Here is an 18,372-nt window from a genome sequence, read left to right as displayed (position 1 = left end):
CTTCCATTGAAGCTAAGCTTCCAGGGGAGAATATTTCCATAATTCAGCATAAGTTATTTTTATGTGAAATCAGGGCATGAGTCAGTCCTAGTCTATGGGCGCCGAGTATGGCTGCAAGCAAAATGCCACCTCCTCTGTCCACAGATCACTGGATGCACTGATGATATACCAGGAGTGCGCGCTGTTGCATAGTATGTACTATAAAACCAAAATCTAGAAGCTTCCATATAAAAAGAGTGTTTGATCAATTTTTTTCCCCAACTAACTGTATAATTAAATATATGGACAGATGGTGATGGAAATGTGTATATAGCCCGAGAGAAGAACAAAGAGTAACGCCTTCCCATGAACCAATTGTGGCAAATGGTTGAACTCTCCAGAGATGGTTTAAAGGTCCCCTCCCTTGTAACTAAACCCTATGGGCAATGAAGTCAGATTGTAAGTAAACCCACAGTCTGGAGGCCTCTTGTGACTATGAGTCACCGTCACATTGATAGAGAAGACTTTAAACCATTCACAGCTAAACATTAACACAGTGTGAACACCAAGTGTAATACATAAAAGGGCTCCGAGAAAATCCATATACAAAATGTGTAAATCACAGGGAAACTCTCATCCATCCGTAGCCAATGGTGGGGATGTACTATGCAAAATGTGTATGTGTTTTAGACTTTCTCCACCTGACAGATAAATGGTACAGCCAGGGAGAGTAACGCCTCCACTAATGTGACACTCCCAAGTCTGGCGCTATATCAGGTGGTGTGTAAAGAAAAGAAGTGTTAGGCCGCACTGCGGATACGTGACCGGACAATGTTAGGGATCATTAAAGTGAATGTGACCATTCACGTGATCCGTGCTGCGATCCACACTGCGAAAAAATAGGACATGTCCTAGTGTGTATCGTGGCACGGATCACCCCTCCCCCCCCCCTCCGGAATAGGTGAGTAGTAGATGCAAAGATGGAAGAGCACATCATGCTCTCCTGTCATCTCTGCAGCCAGGGGGCAGGGGATCCATGCCTAGATTCTCCTCAGGATCGCAGCGCGGATCGTGTGAATGAGCCCTTACTTATTAGAGATAAGTGCAACTTGGGATGCTCGAGTGCGTTTATCGGTGAATACTGGTGGCTGATGGAGTTAGATGCAGCTCTAGGGCGTCAGGGAAAATATGAAAACAGCCTATGGCCCATGTATTCAACTTCTTCAGCCACCAGTAATCGAATGCCGAATGATCAGAGTTGCGTCCATCTCTTCTAGTAACACGTCTGGCGAGTTCCCCCAATTCTACAATGCCATGTGCAGCTTATTGGGAACTTATTGACTGTCACATTCATAGCTCTAACCACTAATAATAAAACTCTCCCTCTTACTGGAGTCCTTACTGGCCCTGCTGTATACAATACCTAATAGTCCATGTATTCATTCCTGACTGTACATCAGAAAAAATTATTATTATTTCTGCAGAGAATGGCCATAATACCGAAATGCACAATAAATGCATCCTCTATTGTAGTGTAATAGCAGCTGGGCCGGGAGAGACGGTAGCGCTATCTGCACTTTAGTCTGGAAGCCAATCCAATTAATTACATACAGAAAGGCGCAGCAATCCAGGTCGCCTGCCAGACACATGACAGCACTGTCACCTCCTCAGTCATCGGGACACCCTTCCCCCGTCTTCTGCCTTCCCACCAATGAGTGTTAATTATATTGACACTTGTTCTTGTACCAATTAATCCCTTGGCGCCCTCTCCGCCACGCTGAGCAGCCATGAGAACTACTCCACACAACTGCTCTTCAGTTTCCACTTACCATCCTTAACACATTAGATCTGTGTGCACTGACCGGGGACACTACAATAATCAGCATCTTCTCACTGGAAAGAGGATTTTCTTAAGAAATTCTAGTTCCTATTTTTTTGTCTGTAACCTAAAGGCCCTATTCCACTAACAGATCTCACGACAGATTATCTGCCAAAGATTTGAAGCCAAACCCAGGAGTGGATTTGAAAAGAGGAGAAATCCAGTCTTTCCTTTATGACCTGTTGTCTGATTATAGTCTGTTCCTGGGTTTGGCTTCAAATCTTTGGCAGATAATCTGTTGTGAGATCTGTTGGTGGAATAGGGCCTTTAGGGTGCAACTTCTTCTCCATGCAAGGAAGAAGTCAGAATCGTGCCATCTGTCTATAGAGCCCTGAGTCACTAGTCAGCTCCCTGACCTTCACATAGAGCTGCAGGGGACAGTATGCATTATAGTCAGATGATCCATCTCAGCCGCAATGTGGATTCGGATAAAATCACATCTTTACTAAAGTATTATAGCTCATAAGAAATGAATATAGCAGACAATAACTACACAGTTCAGGTTTGACCCCAGTCTCTGTTACGGATATAGTGTAATAAAGACACCTATACAGACTGGTGCTGGATATACCAGTGATCACGGGTTACTGCATGGGTGGCTGGCTAACCTCCTTAATGGGTGGGGAATAAACTGGCATAAGGAAATACAATATGTCGCCTGCATAGTAGTTGTTTAAGAAAGAAAAGGTGAAAATTTACCACCACAAAGTGTTGCCTTAGAGGTCTACCAGGCAAAACACTAAAAGGAGTCCATAACTGTGGCTGACAGCTCTTCCTCCGAACACCTTCCCACTTGGATGTATGTGTCCTCAATGGGGAAAAGGGAAGACAAGAGACTCTTCCGCAGTGGTCTACCTCCCTAGAGGATCAGCAGGTTAAAATCCAACATACCTGACCTTTTTTTTTTTTTTTTTTTTTTTTTTTTTTGCCGACTCCTGCCATTATATTAGGGGAGCGCCATACATACAAAGGCACTCATCTAATTACAGTATATCGCCACCCTATCAGATATATGCAATGCTGCCTTCGTTGTATGATTACTATTTTTACAAGAATATGCAAAGGCCTCATGGGACGATCAAGGACTTGCAGGACTGCTGCCTCCAATAGGGGAAACCAGAGAATAGGCTTCCTTCCTTTTGGAGGAGAGCTACTTTGCATATTTTAGCATGGCCCTTCAGTAGGTACTGTTGTTTAACCAATTTTGCATACAATAATAGTACTAGTAAATATAAGAAAGTTTATAAAATATCTTATCAGACAAATATTGTTTGTTCTCCTGTTATCAAGCATCAATCCCCCCCCTGCTGACAGCCATTTGCACATTGGGCGCTAAGGATGAGGGCAAGTTTCTTACCTTCATCCTCAGTGCTGTTCCAGTGCAGTTTGTAGTGGAATCCTGTGCCCTGTAAGGCTGTTAGGAGCACTGGGGGCAGGACTACCAACCCCCTAAAGTGCTGATCCCCCAGCCAGCCCGTCCCCTCTAATGATTATCAGTGGGCGGATGTGTGTTCTGGGGGTGGTAGCCCATCCCCCAGTGCTTCAAACAGCTTTACAGGATTACACTATAAACTGTGTGGGAATGGTGCCAAGAAGGAAGGTAAGAGACATACCTTCATCTTCAGCACCCTGTGCGCAATAGAGGGCTGTCAGCAGGTTAGAGTTGTTTCCCTTTAAGCCTAACTTCCTAGGAAAAGCAATATACCTTTAGGCTATGTTCACAATACGTGAAGAGACTGGCCGTTCCGTGACCCGGCCGGGTCATGTAACGGCCGGTCTCTGCACAGATCATCCGGATGATCTTTCCGGCCAAAGGGTTCTGATGCGGGCACTCCACAGCACACAATGAAGCAAGTGGCCGGAGCCTCTCGCTTCATTGTGTGAACTGACATGTCAGTTATTTGCGGCCCTGTACGAGATCCCGGCCGCAGCGTATACGATGGCTATGTCCACACCTCACAAAGCACGGCCATTGTTGCCAATGGCAACAACGGCCATACTTTTACATAGTGTGAACATAGCCTTAGTCTGACTCTGTACAATAATATAGCCACAGATATGATGGCTGTCTGCTCTGAGTCAATCACAGAAGCCTGGGGAGGACAAAAATCATCATTATAGGCCGAAATAATGAAGGATGATGATGGAAAGTGGTGCTGATCCTGAGTAAGAACCTGGGATCTCACATCAATTCTGTTTTCTACTTTCAATAGAATTGTAAAAATAAGTGATAACAACAGAAAACCTAATGAGACTGGATTACAGAGACTGGAAAGGACACATAATGGAGCTTCACTCCCCCAAATTGTGCAGTACAAGAATCATCTCAGTGCAGAACATTGGAGGGAAGAAGGAAGATGGATTCGGTCCTTTGTTTTGGACTCGTACAATAAAACAAGCGGACGGCCTTTGTACAAGGCATCTTACCTGCTTTTTGCACTTGAATTATTTTGCTGTACACAGCGTCTGACGTCTCTATTAGTGTCCGGCTGGCCTGTATGAACTGAGAGGAGCAGATAGTATAGTCAGGCATGGCACAATGATCTTATAACTATACAAAAGAAAACTATTTAATATGTAAACTAAACTACCTATAAACAGAGAAGACAAGGCACAAAATGACTGCAGAACCGCACAGAAGAAAGGTAAAAGGGCCTCATACAATCACCTTGCCAGGGGTATGCCCGAACCATGAAAGCAATGTCAATACCATGATCATTGCTCAGTGGTGATGCCTTCACAGTATGCACATCTCCCTGCTGAAATGGACTGACAATGGTCACCCCCACCTATAGTCACTGTCATGGTCCCAAGAAAAGGATGTGGCACTGTAGCATACCACTATGTGGGCCACTATTCATGTAGACTTGGTTGCCTGTCACCGATATTAGGGAATACTCCATGGCAGTCTGGTGGAGCTGGAGGAGACGATACACAAAACCCAAGAACAGGGCAGTCTCCCCTTTCTGAATTGTAACCTATATAAGCTGTCAGGTATCTGTTAAAGTGTTCCTCTCTCTTTAAAAAAAAAATAAAAAAAAAAATCTTTGATCAGTAGAGGTTTGAGTGATCAGACCCCCACTGATCAGATGGAGCAGGGAGAAGCTCGTAGAGAAGCGCTTCACTCCCTTTGCTCACTGCAGGATTAAAGGTCTATTGTAAGTCTGTGAATAGAAGCACACAGGTAAGCGCTTCTCCAGGCTTAAACCTTTACAGCAATGGAGACAGCAGTAATGTGAACTGTGACTCTATTCACACCACGTGCAAAGTTTCAGCTAGCAGCATGCTAGAGGAAGGCTTATTGCCAACATGATGCATGTGGTGCGGATAGTCACACTTCACATTAGTGTTGTCTCTATTGCTATATTGGATTTACTACAGACTTTGGATGCGGTCTGATGAGGTGTGCACTGCATCTACTGTGTATACACAGTGACTTACATGCTATATGAGGGCGAATCAGGGACAGAAGTAACTCCTCACTGGTCACAACCTGATGATTTGATGAGCTGTCCACAAGAAGGTAAAGGAGAAGTCCGGGAAAAATTATTATTAAAGTATTGTATTGTCCCCCAAAAGTTATACAAATCACCAATATACACTTATTATGAGAAATGCTTATAAAGTGTTTTTTCCCTGCACTTACTACTGTATCAAGGCTTCACTTCCTGGATAACATGGTGATGTCACTTCCTGGATAACATGGTGATGTCACGACCCGACTCCCAGAGCTGTGCGGCTGTGGCTGCTGGAGAGGATGATGGCAGGGGGACACTGAGGGACACAGGGCACTGGAGGGACACTGAGCATCCCTCTGCCATCATCCTCTCCAGCAGCCACAGCCCGCACAACTCCGGGAGTCGGGTCGTGACATCACCATGTTATCCAGGAAGTGACATCACCATGTTATCCAGGAAGTGAAGCCTTGATGCAGTAGTAAGTGCAGGGAAAAAAACACTTTATAAGCATTTCCGGTAATAAGTGTATATTGGGGATTTGTATAACTTTTGGGGGACAATACAATACTTTAATAAACATTTTCCCCGGACTTCTCCTTTACCTTCTTGTAGACAGTGCATCAAATCATCAGGTTGTGACCAGTGAGGAGATATTTCTGTGGTTGAGATACGGATTTGTATTGTTTTTTCAGAGTAAGCATAAAATATAAGCCCTACTCCAATAATAAGCCCTAGTTATAGTCATCTGACCAGATCTCTGACACTGGGAGCTGAGCATCAGCCAATCAGGGCCAGACTTGTTATGCTCCGCCCCCACCTGCTCAACACAAGCTGCAGGGGAGACAGGAGGGGTAAGAAGATGCACAGTAGCGGCCAATTACAGAGGGGGGAGGGAGGTATGAAATATGAGAACTACTTGTAGAGGAGGGATGTATACAGTATGGGTGAACAACTACAGAGGGGGAAGGGAGGTATACAGTATGGGGACTACCTGCAGAGGGGGGATGAATACATTATGGGTGAACAACTACAGAAGGGGAAGGGAAGGAGGTAAACAGTATGGGGAATACAGTTTGGGGATAGAACTACAGGGGAAAATTTATACAGCTTAGGGGGGCTTATTGCAGAGGGTGGATGTATACAGTATGGAGGACTAACTATAGGGGGGAACTTACAGCATAGGAACCTAACAACAGTGGGACAAACAGTATGGGGGATAACTACCATATAGAGTGAAGCTACAGTGTAGGTGAGGGGGGGAAAAAAGATTTTAATTTTTTTTCTGAGAAAAAAAGGTTTTACCTGTCTTCTGGATTTTTTTCCAAGGGAAATGTAGACATTGTAGCCTGTACAACTACATAACAACATATGATGAAGTACAAAGTGCTGTTATCCTTAGAGCAGGAATACAAAGGACTCCAGAGCTCTAAGCATTATGGGAGATGCCTGTGATAATGTACAGCCCTAGAACATTAGGTGCGCGGAGGCACAAGCGTTCCCAGCGGACGGCCGCTTCCCTGAGCCCACACATAAGAAGCCATAAGCGCAGGCATTGTGCTGTTGTGACCACTTCAGCCCTGATTGCAGATATTACAAGAATAGATGTAAATCCCACACAGCCAGCCTTCTATTTATACCCAGCCTTCTATATATTGTCTATATGCTGACAATACATGACCCTCTCTGTGTGTACTGTGGGAGTAGGGCGTTCTGCTCATCTGCTGCTGACTCATGTATAGGTATCTGTCAGGTCCCGTACGACCTTCACTATAATCTGATTGTAGGGTACGTGCAGGATGGCCATCAAGGAAACTACATTATAGGCAGAGAGATATGGGTTCTAGGATGTATAATAATATATTCAGTGTCTGAAGATCATAAAGATGAAATTGTTCAGAAACAGACAAAATCTGCATTAACAAGCATGCTTAGAATGGCCAGCGATAAATATTAATCTCTATGGTAGCTGGAGGGGTAAGTGATAAAAGCGAAGGTCTCATGTACGTGATGGCCTCCAGCCTGTAATAATGTGCATGGGGCACAGCTGCGGATTCAGCAGAAAAATCACTGTAGCAAGTTTATAGGGGCCGAATCATGGAGGTTTATAGGGGCTGAATCATGGAGGTGTTTTTAGATTTACTATTGCAGGAATCTGCAGCGGAAAACTGAAGATTTAAAGTGTCACTGTTGTTTGAGAAATATTTTTCAGAAATCAATAGTACAGGCAATTTTAAGAAACTTTGTAATTGGGTTTATTAGCCAAAAAATGCATTGTTATCATGAAAAAGCAGTTTGAAGTCCCCGCCCCCCCTGTCTTTATGGTTTTCTATGGAGAGGGGAGGGGTGGAGGGAGATAAGGCACCAAAACAGGACAACAAAGAGTTAATTTACAGCTGCATCACCGGGCTCTTTCCTCTGAAGTCAGCACTGACCTCTCTGACCTCTCAATACTGGCTTTTACACAGGTCCCTCTGTGTAATCCTTTGTTCTCTGCTGGCGATTAATCTCCCTCCTCCCCCCTCCCCTCTCCATAGGTTACACAGGGCTTGACTGATGTAAAAGAATGGAGATTTGCTGATAATGAGCAGTGGATGAGAGAAAGGAGGGAGGGGGGCCTTGGGAAAGTCTTTTTGAATGCAGATAATGGCATATTTGCCTAATAAACCCAAATACAAAGTTTATTAAAAATCGCCTGTACTACTGATTTCTGCAAAAAAAAAAAAAAAACGACTGACACTTTAAAGCAGGGATGGAGAACCTGTGATCCTTCAGCTGTTGCAGTAACTACAATTCCCATCATGCTTGGACAATCAAAACAAAAACAAAGTGAAGTCAGCTGACCTTGATGCAGCTGTACGGTGGCAACGTATGAATGGAGGGTGCACGGATCCAACGGTGGCAAGCCATATAATTCATGAAAGATCAAAAAGTTGGTGACTGGTTCCTGCACTCCAAAAGAGAAAGAAGTTTAAAACGTGAAAGCTTTATTTCATGCTTGAGTAAAAAACTGGGCTGCTGTGTCCGACCAACATGTTTCGCGCAACCATGATCATGTTTGCGAAACGCGTTGGTCGGACACAGCAGCCCAGTTTTTTACTCAAGCATGAAATAAAGTTTTCACGTTTTAAACTTTTTTCTCTTTTGGGGTGCGGGAACCAGTCACCAATTTTTTTTTATCTTTCTTGGACAATCAAAGCTTTAGCTGTCCGACCATGATGGGAAATTAAGTTTTGTAGCAGCTAAAAGGCCGTAGGTTTCCTATCCCTGCTTTAGACACTTTATTGCCTTGACTGAAAAGGGGGCATTGCTTGTGTGTGAATCTGTTTCCAACTAGGGCTGACAATTAGATTTTCTTTTTTGAAGATCGCAAATTTGATTTTCAAAACAAAAAAAAAACCCGGTACTCCTCTGCCATCTGATGCCGGCAGTGCAGAAGCGATGGAACAGATATGTCCTATGTCCTTCTGCTTAACTCTGTCTTTGTTGCAGCATATAACACAAAGTTACTTACATTCTACAATACAGAAAGGGTTAAAGAGCAGAACACAAGGAGATTTCTGCTTCATGGCTCCTGCATTGATAACCTCCGACCTCCATTCTTAGGCTGGGCTGCCTGCAAGTTTGAAAATGTGCAGTACTACTTGCAGAGGTCGAGGTCTGGGACATCAGTGCAGAAGCTATAAATCAGAAATTCCCTTGTGTTCTGCTCTTTAACCCTTTCTGTATTGAAACGTAGTCGAGCAACCTGCCTCCAGCCACAAGGGCCACTGGCAGTGCTTAAAGGAAGAGACGAAGTTAGGGGACTGTCCAGAAGCCAGATGCCTATATGTGTTTGTTTTTTCATAAAGGGGGCGGCTTACAGATGGGGGCTGGCCACAGAGGTGGAATTACCTACAGGGAATGATGTTCACTGCTTGGGGGAATTGAAATACTATTTTATTTTTTTTTGGGGGGGGGGGGGGCAGGGACTATCTACGCGGAGGATAGGTATATATAGGGATTCTACGTACTAGGTGGTCTACATACATACATACATGGATGCACACAGGGGCTTAACTGCTATACAGATGCACAGAGACCTCTACTATATAACTGCTTATATGGGGTCACTGCTACAACGTGAAGCAATACACTTGCTGCCTAAAACACAATTAGGCCATGTTCACACTATGCAAGTGTACTTACGAAGTGCTGCAGGCTGAGAGAATCCTGGCCGGAGTGTATACACATGGTATACACTCCGGCCGAGATCCCTAGCAGCGCCGCAAGAAACCGACATGCCAGTTTTCTGCGGCCGCAGAAAACCCTGTCAGTTTACACAATGGAGTGAGCTCCGTCCGCACGCTCCATTGTGTGCAGTGGAGAGTTCTGATGCAGGCACGCATGGATGCACCCACATCAGAATATCTTTTGTCCCGGTCATGGAACTGCGGTCTTTTACGAAATGTGAACATAGCCTTAAAATAAAAAAAGAAACTAGATTTTATATTTTGGCCATATTGCCCGGCCCTAGTTCCAACACATATGTGAAGAGATCCTAATATACAGTAGCATAGGGAGTGACTACATAGTATAGAGCTACAAGGCCCAATACAGGCTCTATGCACATGGCGGAGGCCTCACAGCTAGAAATAGTTATACAGATGTCAACATGTAACAAACATCTCCCGATCATGAACCAGAAAGGCCAGAACATGCTGTACAATGGCTAACGCTTCTGGTCATCATCCCTACATCTTCAGTCTTGAGTCTATGAAGTGTATACTTACTGCCTCATATGAGGTGAGAACTTTTTTCAGGAGATCAGGTACGGGTCCTTGTGCCTCCAGGAGCGGATACTGGGAGCGAAGGTTGAGGGTCACAGTGAGAGGACTATCGTTGTTGAGAAGCCATGCCGACAGGGTGAGTATACACTGTTTCATGTTTGCTGCTGGGGTCAGGCCACAAAGCTCTTTGAAAGACACCAATGCATTCTGCAAAAAAGGCAGTGGGACTAAGGTTAGCTGCTGCACATGAACAAACAAAAATTAGAGCATGCAGCAATTGTTTACCGATGGCTGCAGAAGTTGGATGCCTCGAAAACATGGATATAGGCATAGGCTGTATTTTCCAGGACTCCTTAGGGCTGCATCCAGCTTCTTCAGTCACCGGTAATCAATTGCTGGCATATATATAGTTCCTGTTACTCTCATTTGCACTAACTTTTAAAATGTTATCAGACTTAGGATATCAGACAAAAAGTTACTGATCGTACCAGGTCTTGCTCACACCCGTGGAAGTGCAGATCTCTCCTGAGCTGTGAATCAAATCCGACTCATTTGCTTCATTATAGTCTATGGAGTGAGCAAATTTCATATTCTGCCAGCTGGGGGTTGAAGCACATTGCCATGCACTCCCCAAGCTCTATTTTGGGATTGGACACGGTCCCAGGAGCGAGACCCGGTGTCATCAGTAACTTTTGACATGTCTGATAACATTTTGCAAGTTAATGCAAATGACAGTAAAGCCTTAAAAATATTCAGACCTCTTACCTCTAGTTGACAATCTGATTCACCTGTGACAAGAGAGGAGCCCAACTTGATCGTTCAACATCTGATTACCGGTGACTGAAGAAGTTGGAGGCAGCCCTAGGGAGTCCTAGAAAAGATGGCTATATCTGTATCCATGTTTTCCAGGACTCCCAAGGGCTACATCCCACTTTTTCAGTCCCCGGTAGTCAAGTGCTCGAGTTGCACTCATCTTTACCTGTGACCCTTAAGAAGCCCATACACCTTATAGAAAAGTTGTATGGCTTCCTCTCATCAGATGTTTTTGGAAAGGAGGGTTCTGTGTGTTGATTTTTTTAAGCAACCAACCTTACTAAGAGATAAGGCTGCGGCAGAGGTGTCTGGTGGCAGCGTACCCCTCCCTATAGACCATGTTTTTGGAGAGGTTGGTAGAGATAACTGTTGGCCAAATATTGGTTCCTAAAGGTGTTTGGTCTCCTTTAGGGTACATTCAGGTGGTACGGTTATGCACACAAAACACATTTCGGCTGGGTTCACACTACGTATATCTCAGTCAGTATTGTGGTCCTCATATTGCAACCAAAACCAGGAGTGGATTAAAAACACAGAAAGGATCTGTTCACACAATGGTGAAATTGAGTGGATGGCCGCCATATAACAGTAAATAACTGCCATTATTTCAATATAACGTCCGTTGTTCTAAAATAACAGCAAATATTTGCCATTAAATGGCGGCCATCCACTCAATTTCACCATTGTGTGAACAGATCCTTTCTGTGTTTTTAATCCACTCCTGGTTTTGGTTGCAATATGAGGACCACAATACTGACTAAAATATACGTAGTGTGAACCCAGCCTAAAGCTGCAAAATCTTGACAATGCAAGCGGCAAAAGACATGGTACAACCACACTGCGTAGGTGTGTGTGTATATGTATGTATGTATGTATATATATATATATATATATCTCCTCATATAGTGCACCTGTGCTTTGGCTGTTGATGCGTGGCCAGATACTACATGGAACACGTAAAACCATAAACGGCATCAGTAAAATTCTGTGCATTTATCGCAGCATGGCAACAACCTCACTATCTAAATTCACCCTTAGAATAACCTGGCTGCGGCCGAGCAGGTTACCTTAGGACAGGCTTGGGTTTCACCAGCAGAATGATCCAATGTTAGCAAGTTCTAATTACAGAACAGTATTTCAGAAACTCTGTATTAGGCTCACAGAGAGCACAGCCAGGCTTTAATACCCATTCGGCTTATATTTAATTAAAAGGTTGAAGCAAGAGAAAGGAAAGAAAGTAGCACAAGGAGAATATTAGAATATAGTTAGGAAAATATGTTTGAAAGGATAATTCCATTGTGATGTACAAAGAACAACCAAGGTCCTCATTCTGCTCATGAAAGACTTGATGATAATGGTTTGGAAAAAGACATAAAAGATGGAGGTTACCTGAACGTTTTCTCGAAGATCCGTAGCCTCTCGTAGAGCTTGAGTGGCCGTCCTGAATACTTCATCTATGGCTTTGATGCCAGTTGTCTTTGTTGAAGTGTATTCCCGCACCTTTTTCCCTTTGCGTACAGAGAGTCCCCTCTTGTTTCCCTTTCCGCCACCTCGCCGATTGGTGATGGCGATGTGTACAAACAAGGTGGTGTTCTGAAGAAACTCTCCTGTTAGGGACTGTAATGGCACATGTCTAAAGCCAGTCTGCAGACACTCAAAGGGGATGGTATATTGGGCTATGAATTCATCTCCAATATAGTCATCATCGAGAACCACAAACCTCAGGATTGCCAACTCTGGAAGATTTATGTGAAATTCAAAGCTCTCATCAAAGATGGGATTGTCTCCGTTTTGGGTTAAGGTCTTTGTTCGATGTTCTGCACAGTCAGCAGGTATCCCATGTATCTCTACATACACGTATGGTTCCACAACATCTCCTTTTGCTCCCGACCCTTTGGGTTTTGGGAGGTTCTGACCACTTATGATTTTGAGATGGAGGAGTTGTGCTGAGACACCAGGCAAGCAATCTTTTGCATTCGCACTAAAATACGAGACTTCTTCCCTCATTATTGAGGGGCGCAAAACGTAGCCACAATTTCCGTTCTGGCGGAACCATCCAGTATTGAGGTCCATCATGAGTCCTGGGGTTTGGTAGTTCATGGCCACAATTTGACAACCACATTTCCAGAAATCTTGGGGGTTCATATTGCTAGAATCTATTCTCATTGAGCTTGGGTAGACCCTTGAAAGAAATTTTTTGTTATACTTTACAAATTCCTCGGGGTACTCATTGGCAAATCGGCTGGCAGTAACTTCATTGAAAGAGCACACTTGCCAGTATTTTTGGCTTCTTTTGGACATTTCAAAGTCTTTAAATCGTACAGACTGGCACAGGTTAACCAGGTCTGAAAGATCTTTACAAAGACGCAGCTTTCTGAGGCCAGTTCCATTGACATGTTCTCTGCCATCATGTCCCAATCTCCTGGCTATCTCCATTCCTTCATCTTCATCGGTTACATCTCCCTCCGATTCAGAGTGATCTGGAGGCAGCTTTTTGCCCTTTATTAAGATCTTTCCTTTAAGTTGTTCTGGAGAAGGTAAATAGTTTTCATCAATACAAGGTGGCTCTTTGTAAAGTTTATCCCCAAGAACCTTCTTCAAGCACTGTGCCATGATACGCTGTTGTCGAACTGTGCAATGGACAACCAAGCAGAGAATCAAGGGGTAGTCCGATGCTTCAAATGCATACTTGTCTATAACACTTATGACACTACGGAAAGCCACCTGTGATACCACAGCCAGTCCAAGGTATATGAGAGGCTCATTGTCAGGGCCATCCCAGACAACAAGTTCAATGCTGCGACAACCCATTTTAAGGGCATGTATATACCCGCTGATGTCTGAAGTGCCCCAGTAATGCTCTTCCATTTGACATGCACTATGAGCAGAATTTATGAAGTAGTGAGATAGTGGTCTGGTCATGTCTTGACAAACCACTTTATGGTGAGGATCAAAGATATTACAGTCTGAAGAAAGGAGATAGCGAGTGAAACCATCAATGGTAAGGTAACCCTTTTCACGTCCATCTTTGGAGGGTTCATACTTATTGATGATTTCAAGAGATGTGTCCTCGTTGACCTCTTCCATGCCCTGCTCCACCTCCATAAAGATCATAAGATCTTTTAAGTCCAAATACTCTTTATTGCTAGAAAATTGCACTAGTAAAAAGAAGACTTCTGGCCTGGTACACAGTTCACAGTACGCTTCTACAAACCCATCACAAGTAATGTTACCGCCAAATTTTTCACTGACTTTCTGCAACTCCTTAAACTTTAGCTCCACCGTTGACGTCTTCATACCCGGGTTAAGCCCCTTAATAAGCTGAATTGCTCGAGACAAAGGAATCTGTCCTCCTTTCTCTATATCTGCTATCTCGAAAAGAGAAGAGATCCACAGAGTCCTCAAACTTGTTTGATTGGCTCCTAGGACATCTGGAGTGTGCTTTCCATAAGAAACCAAATACCTGAGCCCCATCACCCAAGTATTGACAACATCAGCCGTGCTGGCAACAAGATCTAAGGATTCATAGTTCTCCCCGTATATTATAGAAAAGGCACATTCTTCAGGAAACTGGTCAGACAACCCGTTGCTTCGTAAAACTGGAGTTTTCTTTCCTACCCGAACTTCACGGATCGATTTGATCTCTAGTTTGGCTTTCTCTGAATCTTTTTTGGAAGGTTCCCACCGCAGAAAACGCATATCTGGATCTAACAGGAAAAATCGATTGTACATCCTGGAGTTGGAACGCACTTTCTTCATTTCACACCCTTCCATCATGAAGGAGATGCAGGCGGCGGTGCTGTTGATTTTGCGGTTGTTGGGCATTGTGCTGAATGAGACAGTCTTCTTTTGCTTCTGACGGGATCCATCCTGGAAAAAAAAAAAAAAAAAGATGTATTAAAAGGTAATTGCATTGTCTTATCGCCATTTTGAAGCACTTTATAGATCAGTCGACTGCAATTTACCACCAGTCTTTTGCATTCTGAATGTAACACTTTTAAACTTTTTGCAACAGCTGGAAAGCAATAGGTAAGGGAACACTGTATTGGGCATACACATAGTAATTAGACTATTTGAATGTTCACGTGTTAATAAGCATCAAGTAATCATGAGTTAACATGTCTGTCTGAATAGGTTATTTCTATAAGCCATGCCGGGAATTTAAATGAAGTCATAATAAGATCCATCAACAGATTATATATTATAATATACACACACAATAATGGAATATTTTACATTACCTTCATTTACTGCAAATGAGTCTGTGCTAATCTTTACTTAAAGGGGTCATTGCAAGATACACTATACTTGAATCATAAACAGGGGGCCAACCATGGAATCACCACCCACTGCTAGAATAAAGTGACAATTTATCTGCCATCACAGTCTATGGTAGATTGCCCTCCATAAAAAGTATACCTCTAACGACAAATAAAACCATTTTTAGTAGGAACCTCTTTGAAAAGATCATAGATTGGATTTATATAGCTTTTAAGCCATATAAAGCAAATCCGTGCCGTGCTGCATCACCAAACAGAATTAAGGAGGATGAAGAGACCTGCATGAGGAGGAGTACTTCCAAAACATGGAGGTGTCAAAGGAATGGACACTGTAGACATGCTACATTAGGGGGAGAAGCCATTCTGGGGATTAAGAATGATAGGGTGTGGACTAGGAATGAGATAGGGAGCCGTGCTGGGTGCCAGGAAAGACATGGCGAGCCAAGTTAGGGATCAGAAATGAATTGGGAAGCCTTGTAGAGGACCAGGAATGAGATGATCAGTCGGGTAGGGGACCAGGAACGAGATAGTGAGCCGAACTGGGGAACAGGAACGAAAGATGGTGAGCCGGGCTGAGGACCAGGAACTCCATTTTGTATGTGGGGACAAGGAACGACATGGTGAGCCGAGCTAGGGACCAGGAACGACATGGTGAGCCGAGCTAGGGACCAGGAACGGGATGGTGAGCCGGGCTAGGGACCAGGAACGGGATGGTGAGCCGGGCTGGGCACCAGGAATGAGATGGTGAGACAGGCTGGGAACAGAGAATGAGATGGTGAGACAGGCTGGGAACAGAGAATGAGATGGTGAAAAAGGCTGGGAACAGAGAACGAGATGGTGAAAAAGGCTGGGAACAGAGAATGAGATGGTGAGACGGGCTGGGAACAAAGAAGGAGATGGTGAGCCGGGCTGGGGACCAGGAACCAGATGGTGAGACGGCTGGGAACAGAGAACGAGATGGTGAGCCGGGCTGGGGACCAGGAACCAGATGGTGAGACGGGCTGGGAACAGAGAAGGAGATGGTGAGACGGGCTGGGAACAGAGAAGGAGATGGTGAGACGGGCTGGGAACAGAGAAGGAGATGGTGAGACGGGCTGGGAACAGAGAAGGAGATGGTGAGACGGGCTGGGAACAGAGAAGGAGATGGTGAGACTGGCTGGGAACAGAGAACAAGATGGTGAGCCAGGAATAATAAAGATAACTTTCCTGTGGACTATGAAATCAGATGAGGAACTAGTGGCACCAATAATTTGACATATTTGACAATATTTTTTTTTTTGTCCATTTTTGTGAGCTGATTGCATTTTATATGTTAATAGGACTATTTTTGTTCAAATTGGGTTGTTTGAAGGCACTTCACTGTATATAATATACTGTATACCCGCATGCAGTGAGTTAACCGGTGTATGATTCTAGGCTTTCTGTGCGACTGTGATACATCTCAATACTTTAGGCTATATCTCTGCTTCAAAGAGGCCACAGTACAGGAGCGAGTCAGGAATCAGGAGAGGAGATACCATGAGTCATCCGCGAGATGCATTGACTGAATGAGGTAACTGTTTTCCCCTTAAGAAGCCAAATAGACTTGTGGAATCCTCTGCAGTAAGACAAGGATTTGGACAGTTAATCTCCGAAAAAATAAAGTTCACATCTGAAGCTTCACCGCTGATGTTTAACCCTTTATCAGAAGGAAAATTCCAGAAACTGGAAAATGTTATATGTCACACATACAAGTAATCCTGAAGGTGATCTCCCCCTTCTAAACAGGGACCCAAAAAATTGCCACTTAATCTGGCTGCAGCGGTGACGTACATCTCTAGCACCCCCCGGGGGCCTCATTAAATCCCACAGATTAAGCAGAACTAATGAGCCCGTTTACAGCGAGATAAGCAGAGATTGCCAGCTAATGATCCAGCACTGGAACAAACAGGCAGCCTGCTCCTAGATCTTATACCCATTAACCCGGTGATGGCACAGCCGGGGGTTCATAACCAGGGCAATCCAAGAGACCTGACATTACCGGGTAGGATTTCATAACAGAACGAGGAGGGGGATGCAATGACGTCATCAAACACAAAACCACCATGACGGGTTTTACTAAGTAAAGGAATTTCGGGATCTGCATTATGGACCTGATTGTTACTTCCCTCCGATAATAAATCCCAGACGCTCCTAACGCTCTTTGAAACTTGAAACACAAGAGGCAGCAAATGATGGTTCTATAAACAGATCACGTCCATGTCGTATGTGCAGTATACAGTATATAGCCGTCAGACATGCAAGTGGCCTCCGTCATAACAATGCCTTGACCCATATCCAGAATGAGCTATAAATTCATCCCTTATTCTCTTTCATGGTCTCTGGGACCACCCATCCTGCTTCCATGGAATGTCTGATGAAAAGCATATCTGGCCTTTATATACTGGGTGGTATACGGCATGTATAGACGTCATGGATAGCCACAGTACAATTAGATATAATACTCAACTGGTAAAAATAGAAAAAACTCAAAATCAAGATGGAAAATCAACAACCCTACCCTCACGGAGGCCCTTGCATAATGTCCTAGATGCTTCTTTAGGCCGGGTTCACACATTGTAACCGGCCGTTCTGTGACTGCAGTACCGTCCGAATAAACTTTTCTGGTGAATCAGGATGTGGGCGCATCCGTTTGCGCCCGCATCCCAATTCACCATTGCACACAATGGAAAGTGCGGCCGGAGCCGCACTCTTCATTGTGTGAACTGTCAATTCTGTGCGGACGCTGATCGATGAATTGCAGCCACACAAAACTGACATGTCAGTGTTCTCTGCGGCCGCTAGGGATCCCGGACGGAGCGTATACTATGTGTATACACTCCGGCCGGGATCCCATTCATTTTCAATTCAAAGTATTTTTTCAATTAATCACGGCAATTGTTGCAAATTGCAACAACGGCCATAATTAATTCAAAAAAATATGCTGTGTGGACATAGCCTTAAGCTGTAATAAGACTGAGTTTTAGGGTCTTTAATATGGATGTTATATCTGGACCATATGACACGGAAGGCTTTTCAGTCTGGGTTTTGTGGGCAAGAATTCACAAAATTTCAACTAAATTTGCACTAAATCATGAGAATTCCGGTGCCAAATCTAAAAAGGTAAAAAACAGAAGTCAATGAGTTAAAACCCACAGTAGATAATATGCCACGGACTT

At 44.0% G+C, this 18,372-nt stretch overlaps 1 protein-coding gene across 2 annotated transcripts in view; it reads right to left on the bottom strand.

Annotated features, from left to right (window-relative positions):
* LOC138771715 (inactive phospholipase C-like protein 2) overlaps positions 1-18,372 on the bottom strand; it is a 76,052-nt gene that overhangs the window by 22,192 nt on the left and 35,488 nt on the right. For both annotated transcript variants that reach the window (XM_069951638.1, XM_069951637.1), the window contains exons 2-4: positions 12,285-14,765; positions 10,086-10,289; positions 4,286-4,361 (exon numbers count right to left, since the gene is read on the bottom strand). In XM_069951638.1, the coding sequence (XP_069807739.1) occupies positions 4,286-4,361; positions 10,086-10,289; positions 12,285-14,720 (2,716 nt within the window). In that variant the 5' untranslated portion in view covers positions 14,721-14,765. The remainder of the gene's footprint in view (positions 1-4,285; positions 4,362-10,085; positions 10,290-12,284; positions 14,766-18,372) is intronic.

The sequence above is a fragment of the Dendropsophus ebraccatus genome, chromosome 14, assembly GCF_027789765.1.
Source record: "Dendropsophus ebraccatus isolate aDenEbr1 chromosome 14, aDenEbr1.pat, whole genome shotgun sequence".
NCBI lineage: Eukaryota > Metazoa > Chordata > Amphibia > Anura > Hylidae > Dendropsophus > Dendropsophus ebraccatus.
The sequence above is the reverse complement of the archived record's forward strand: the minus strand, read 5'-3'. Positions and strand labels throughout refer to the sequence as shown.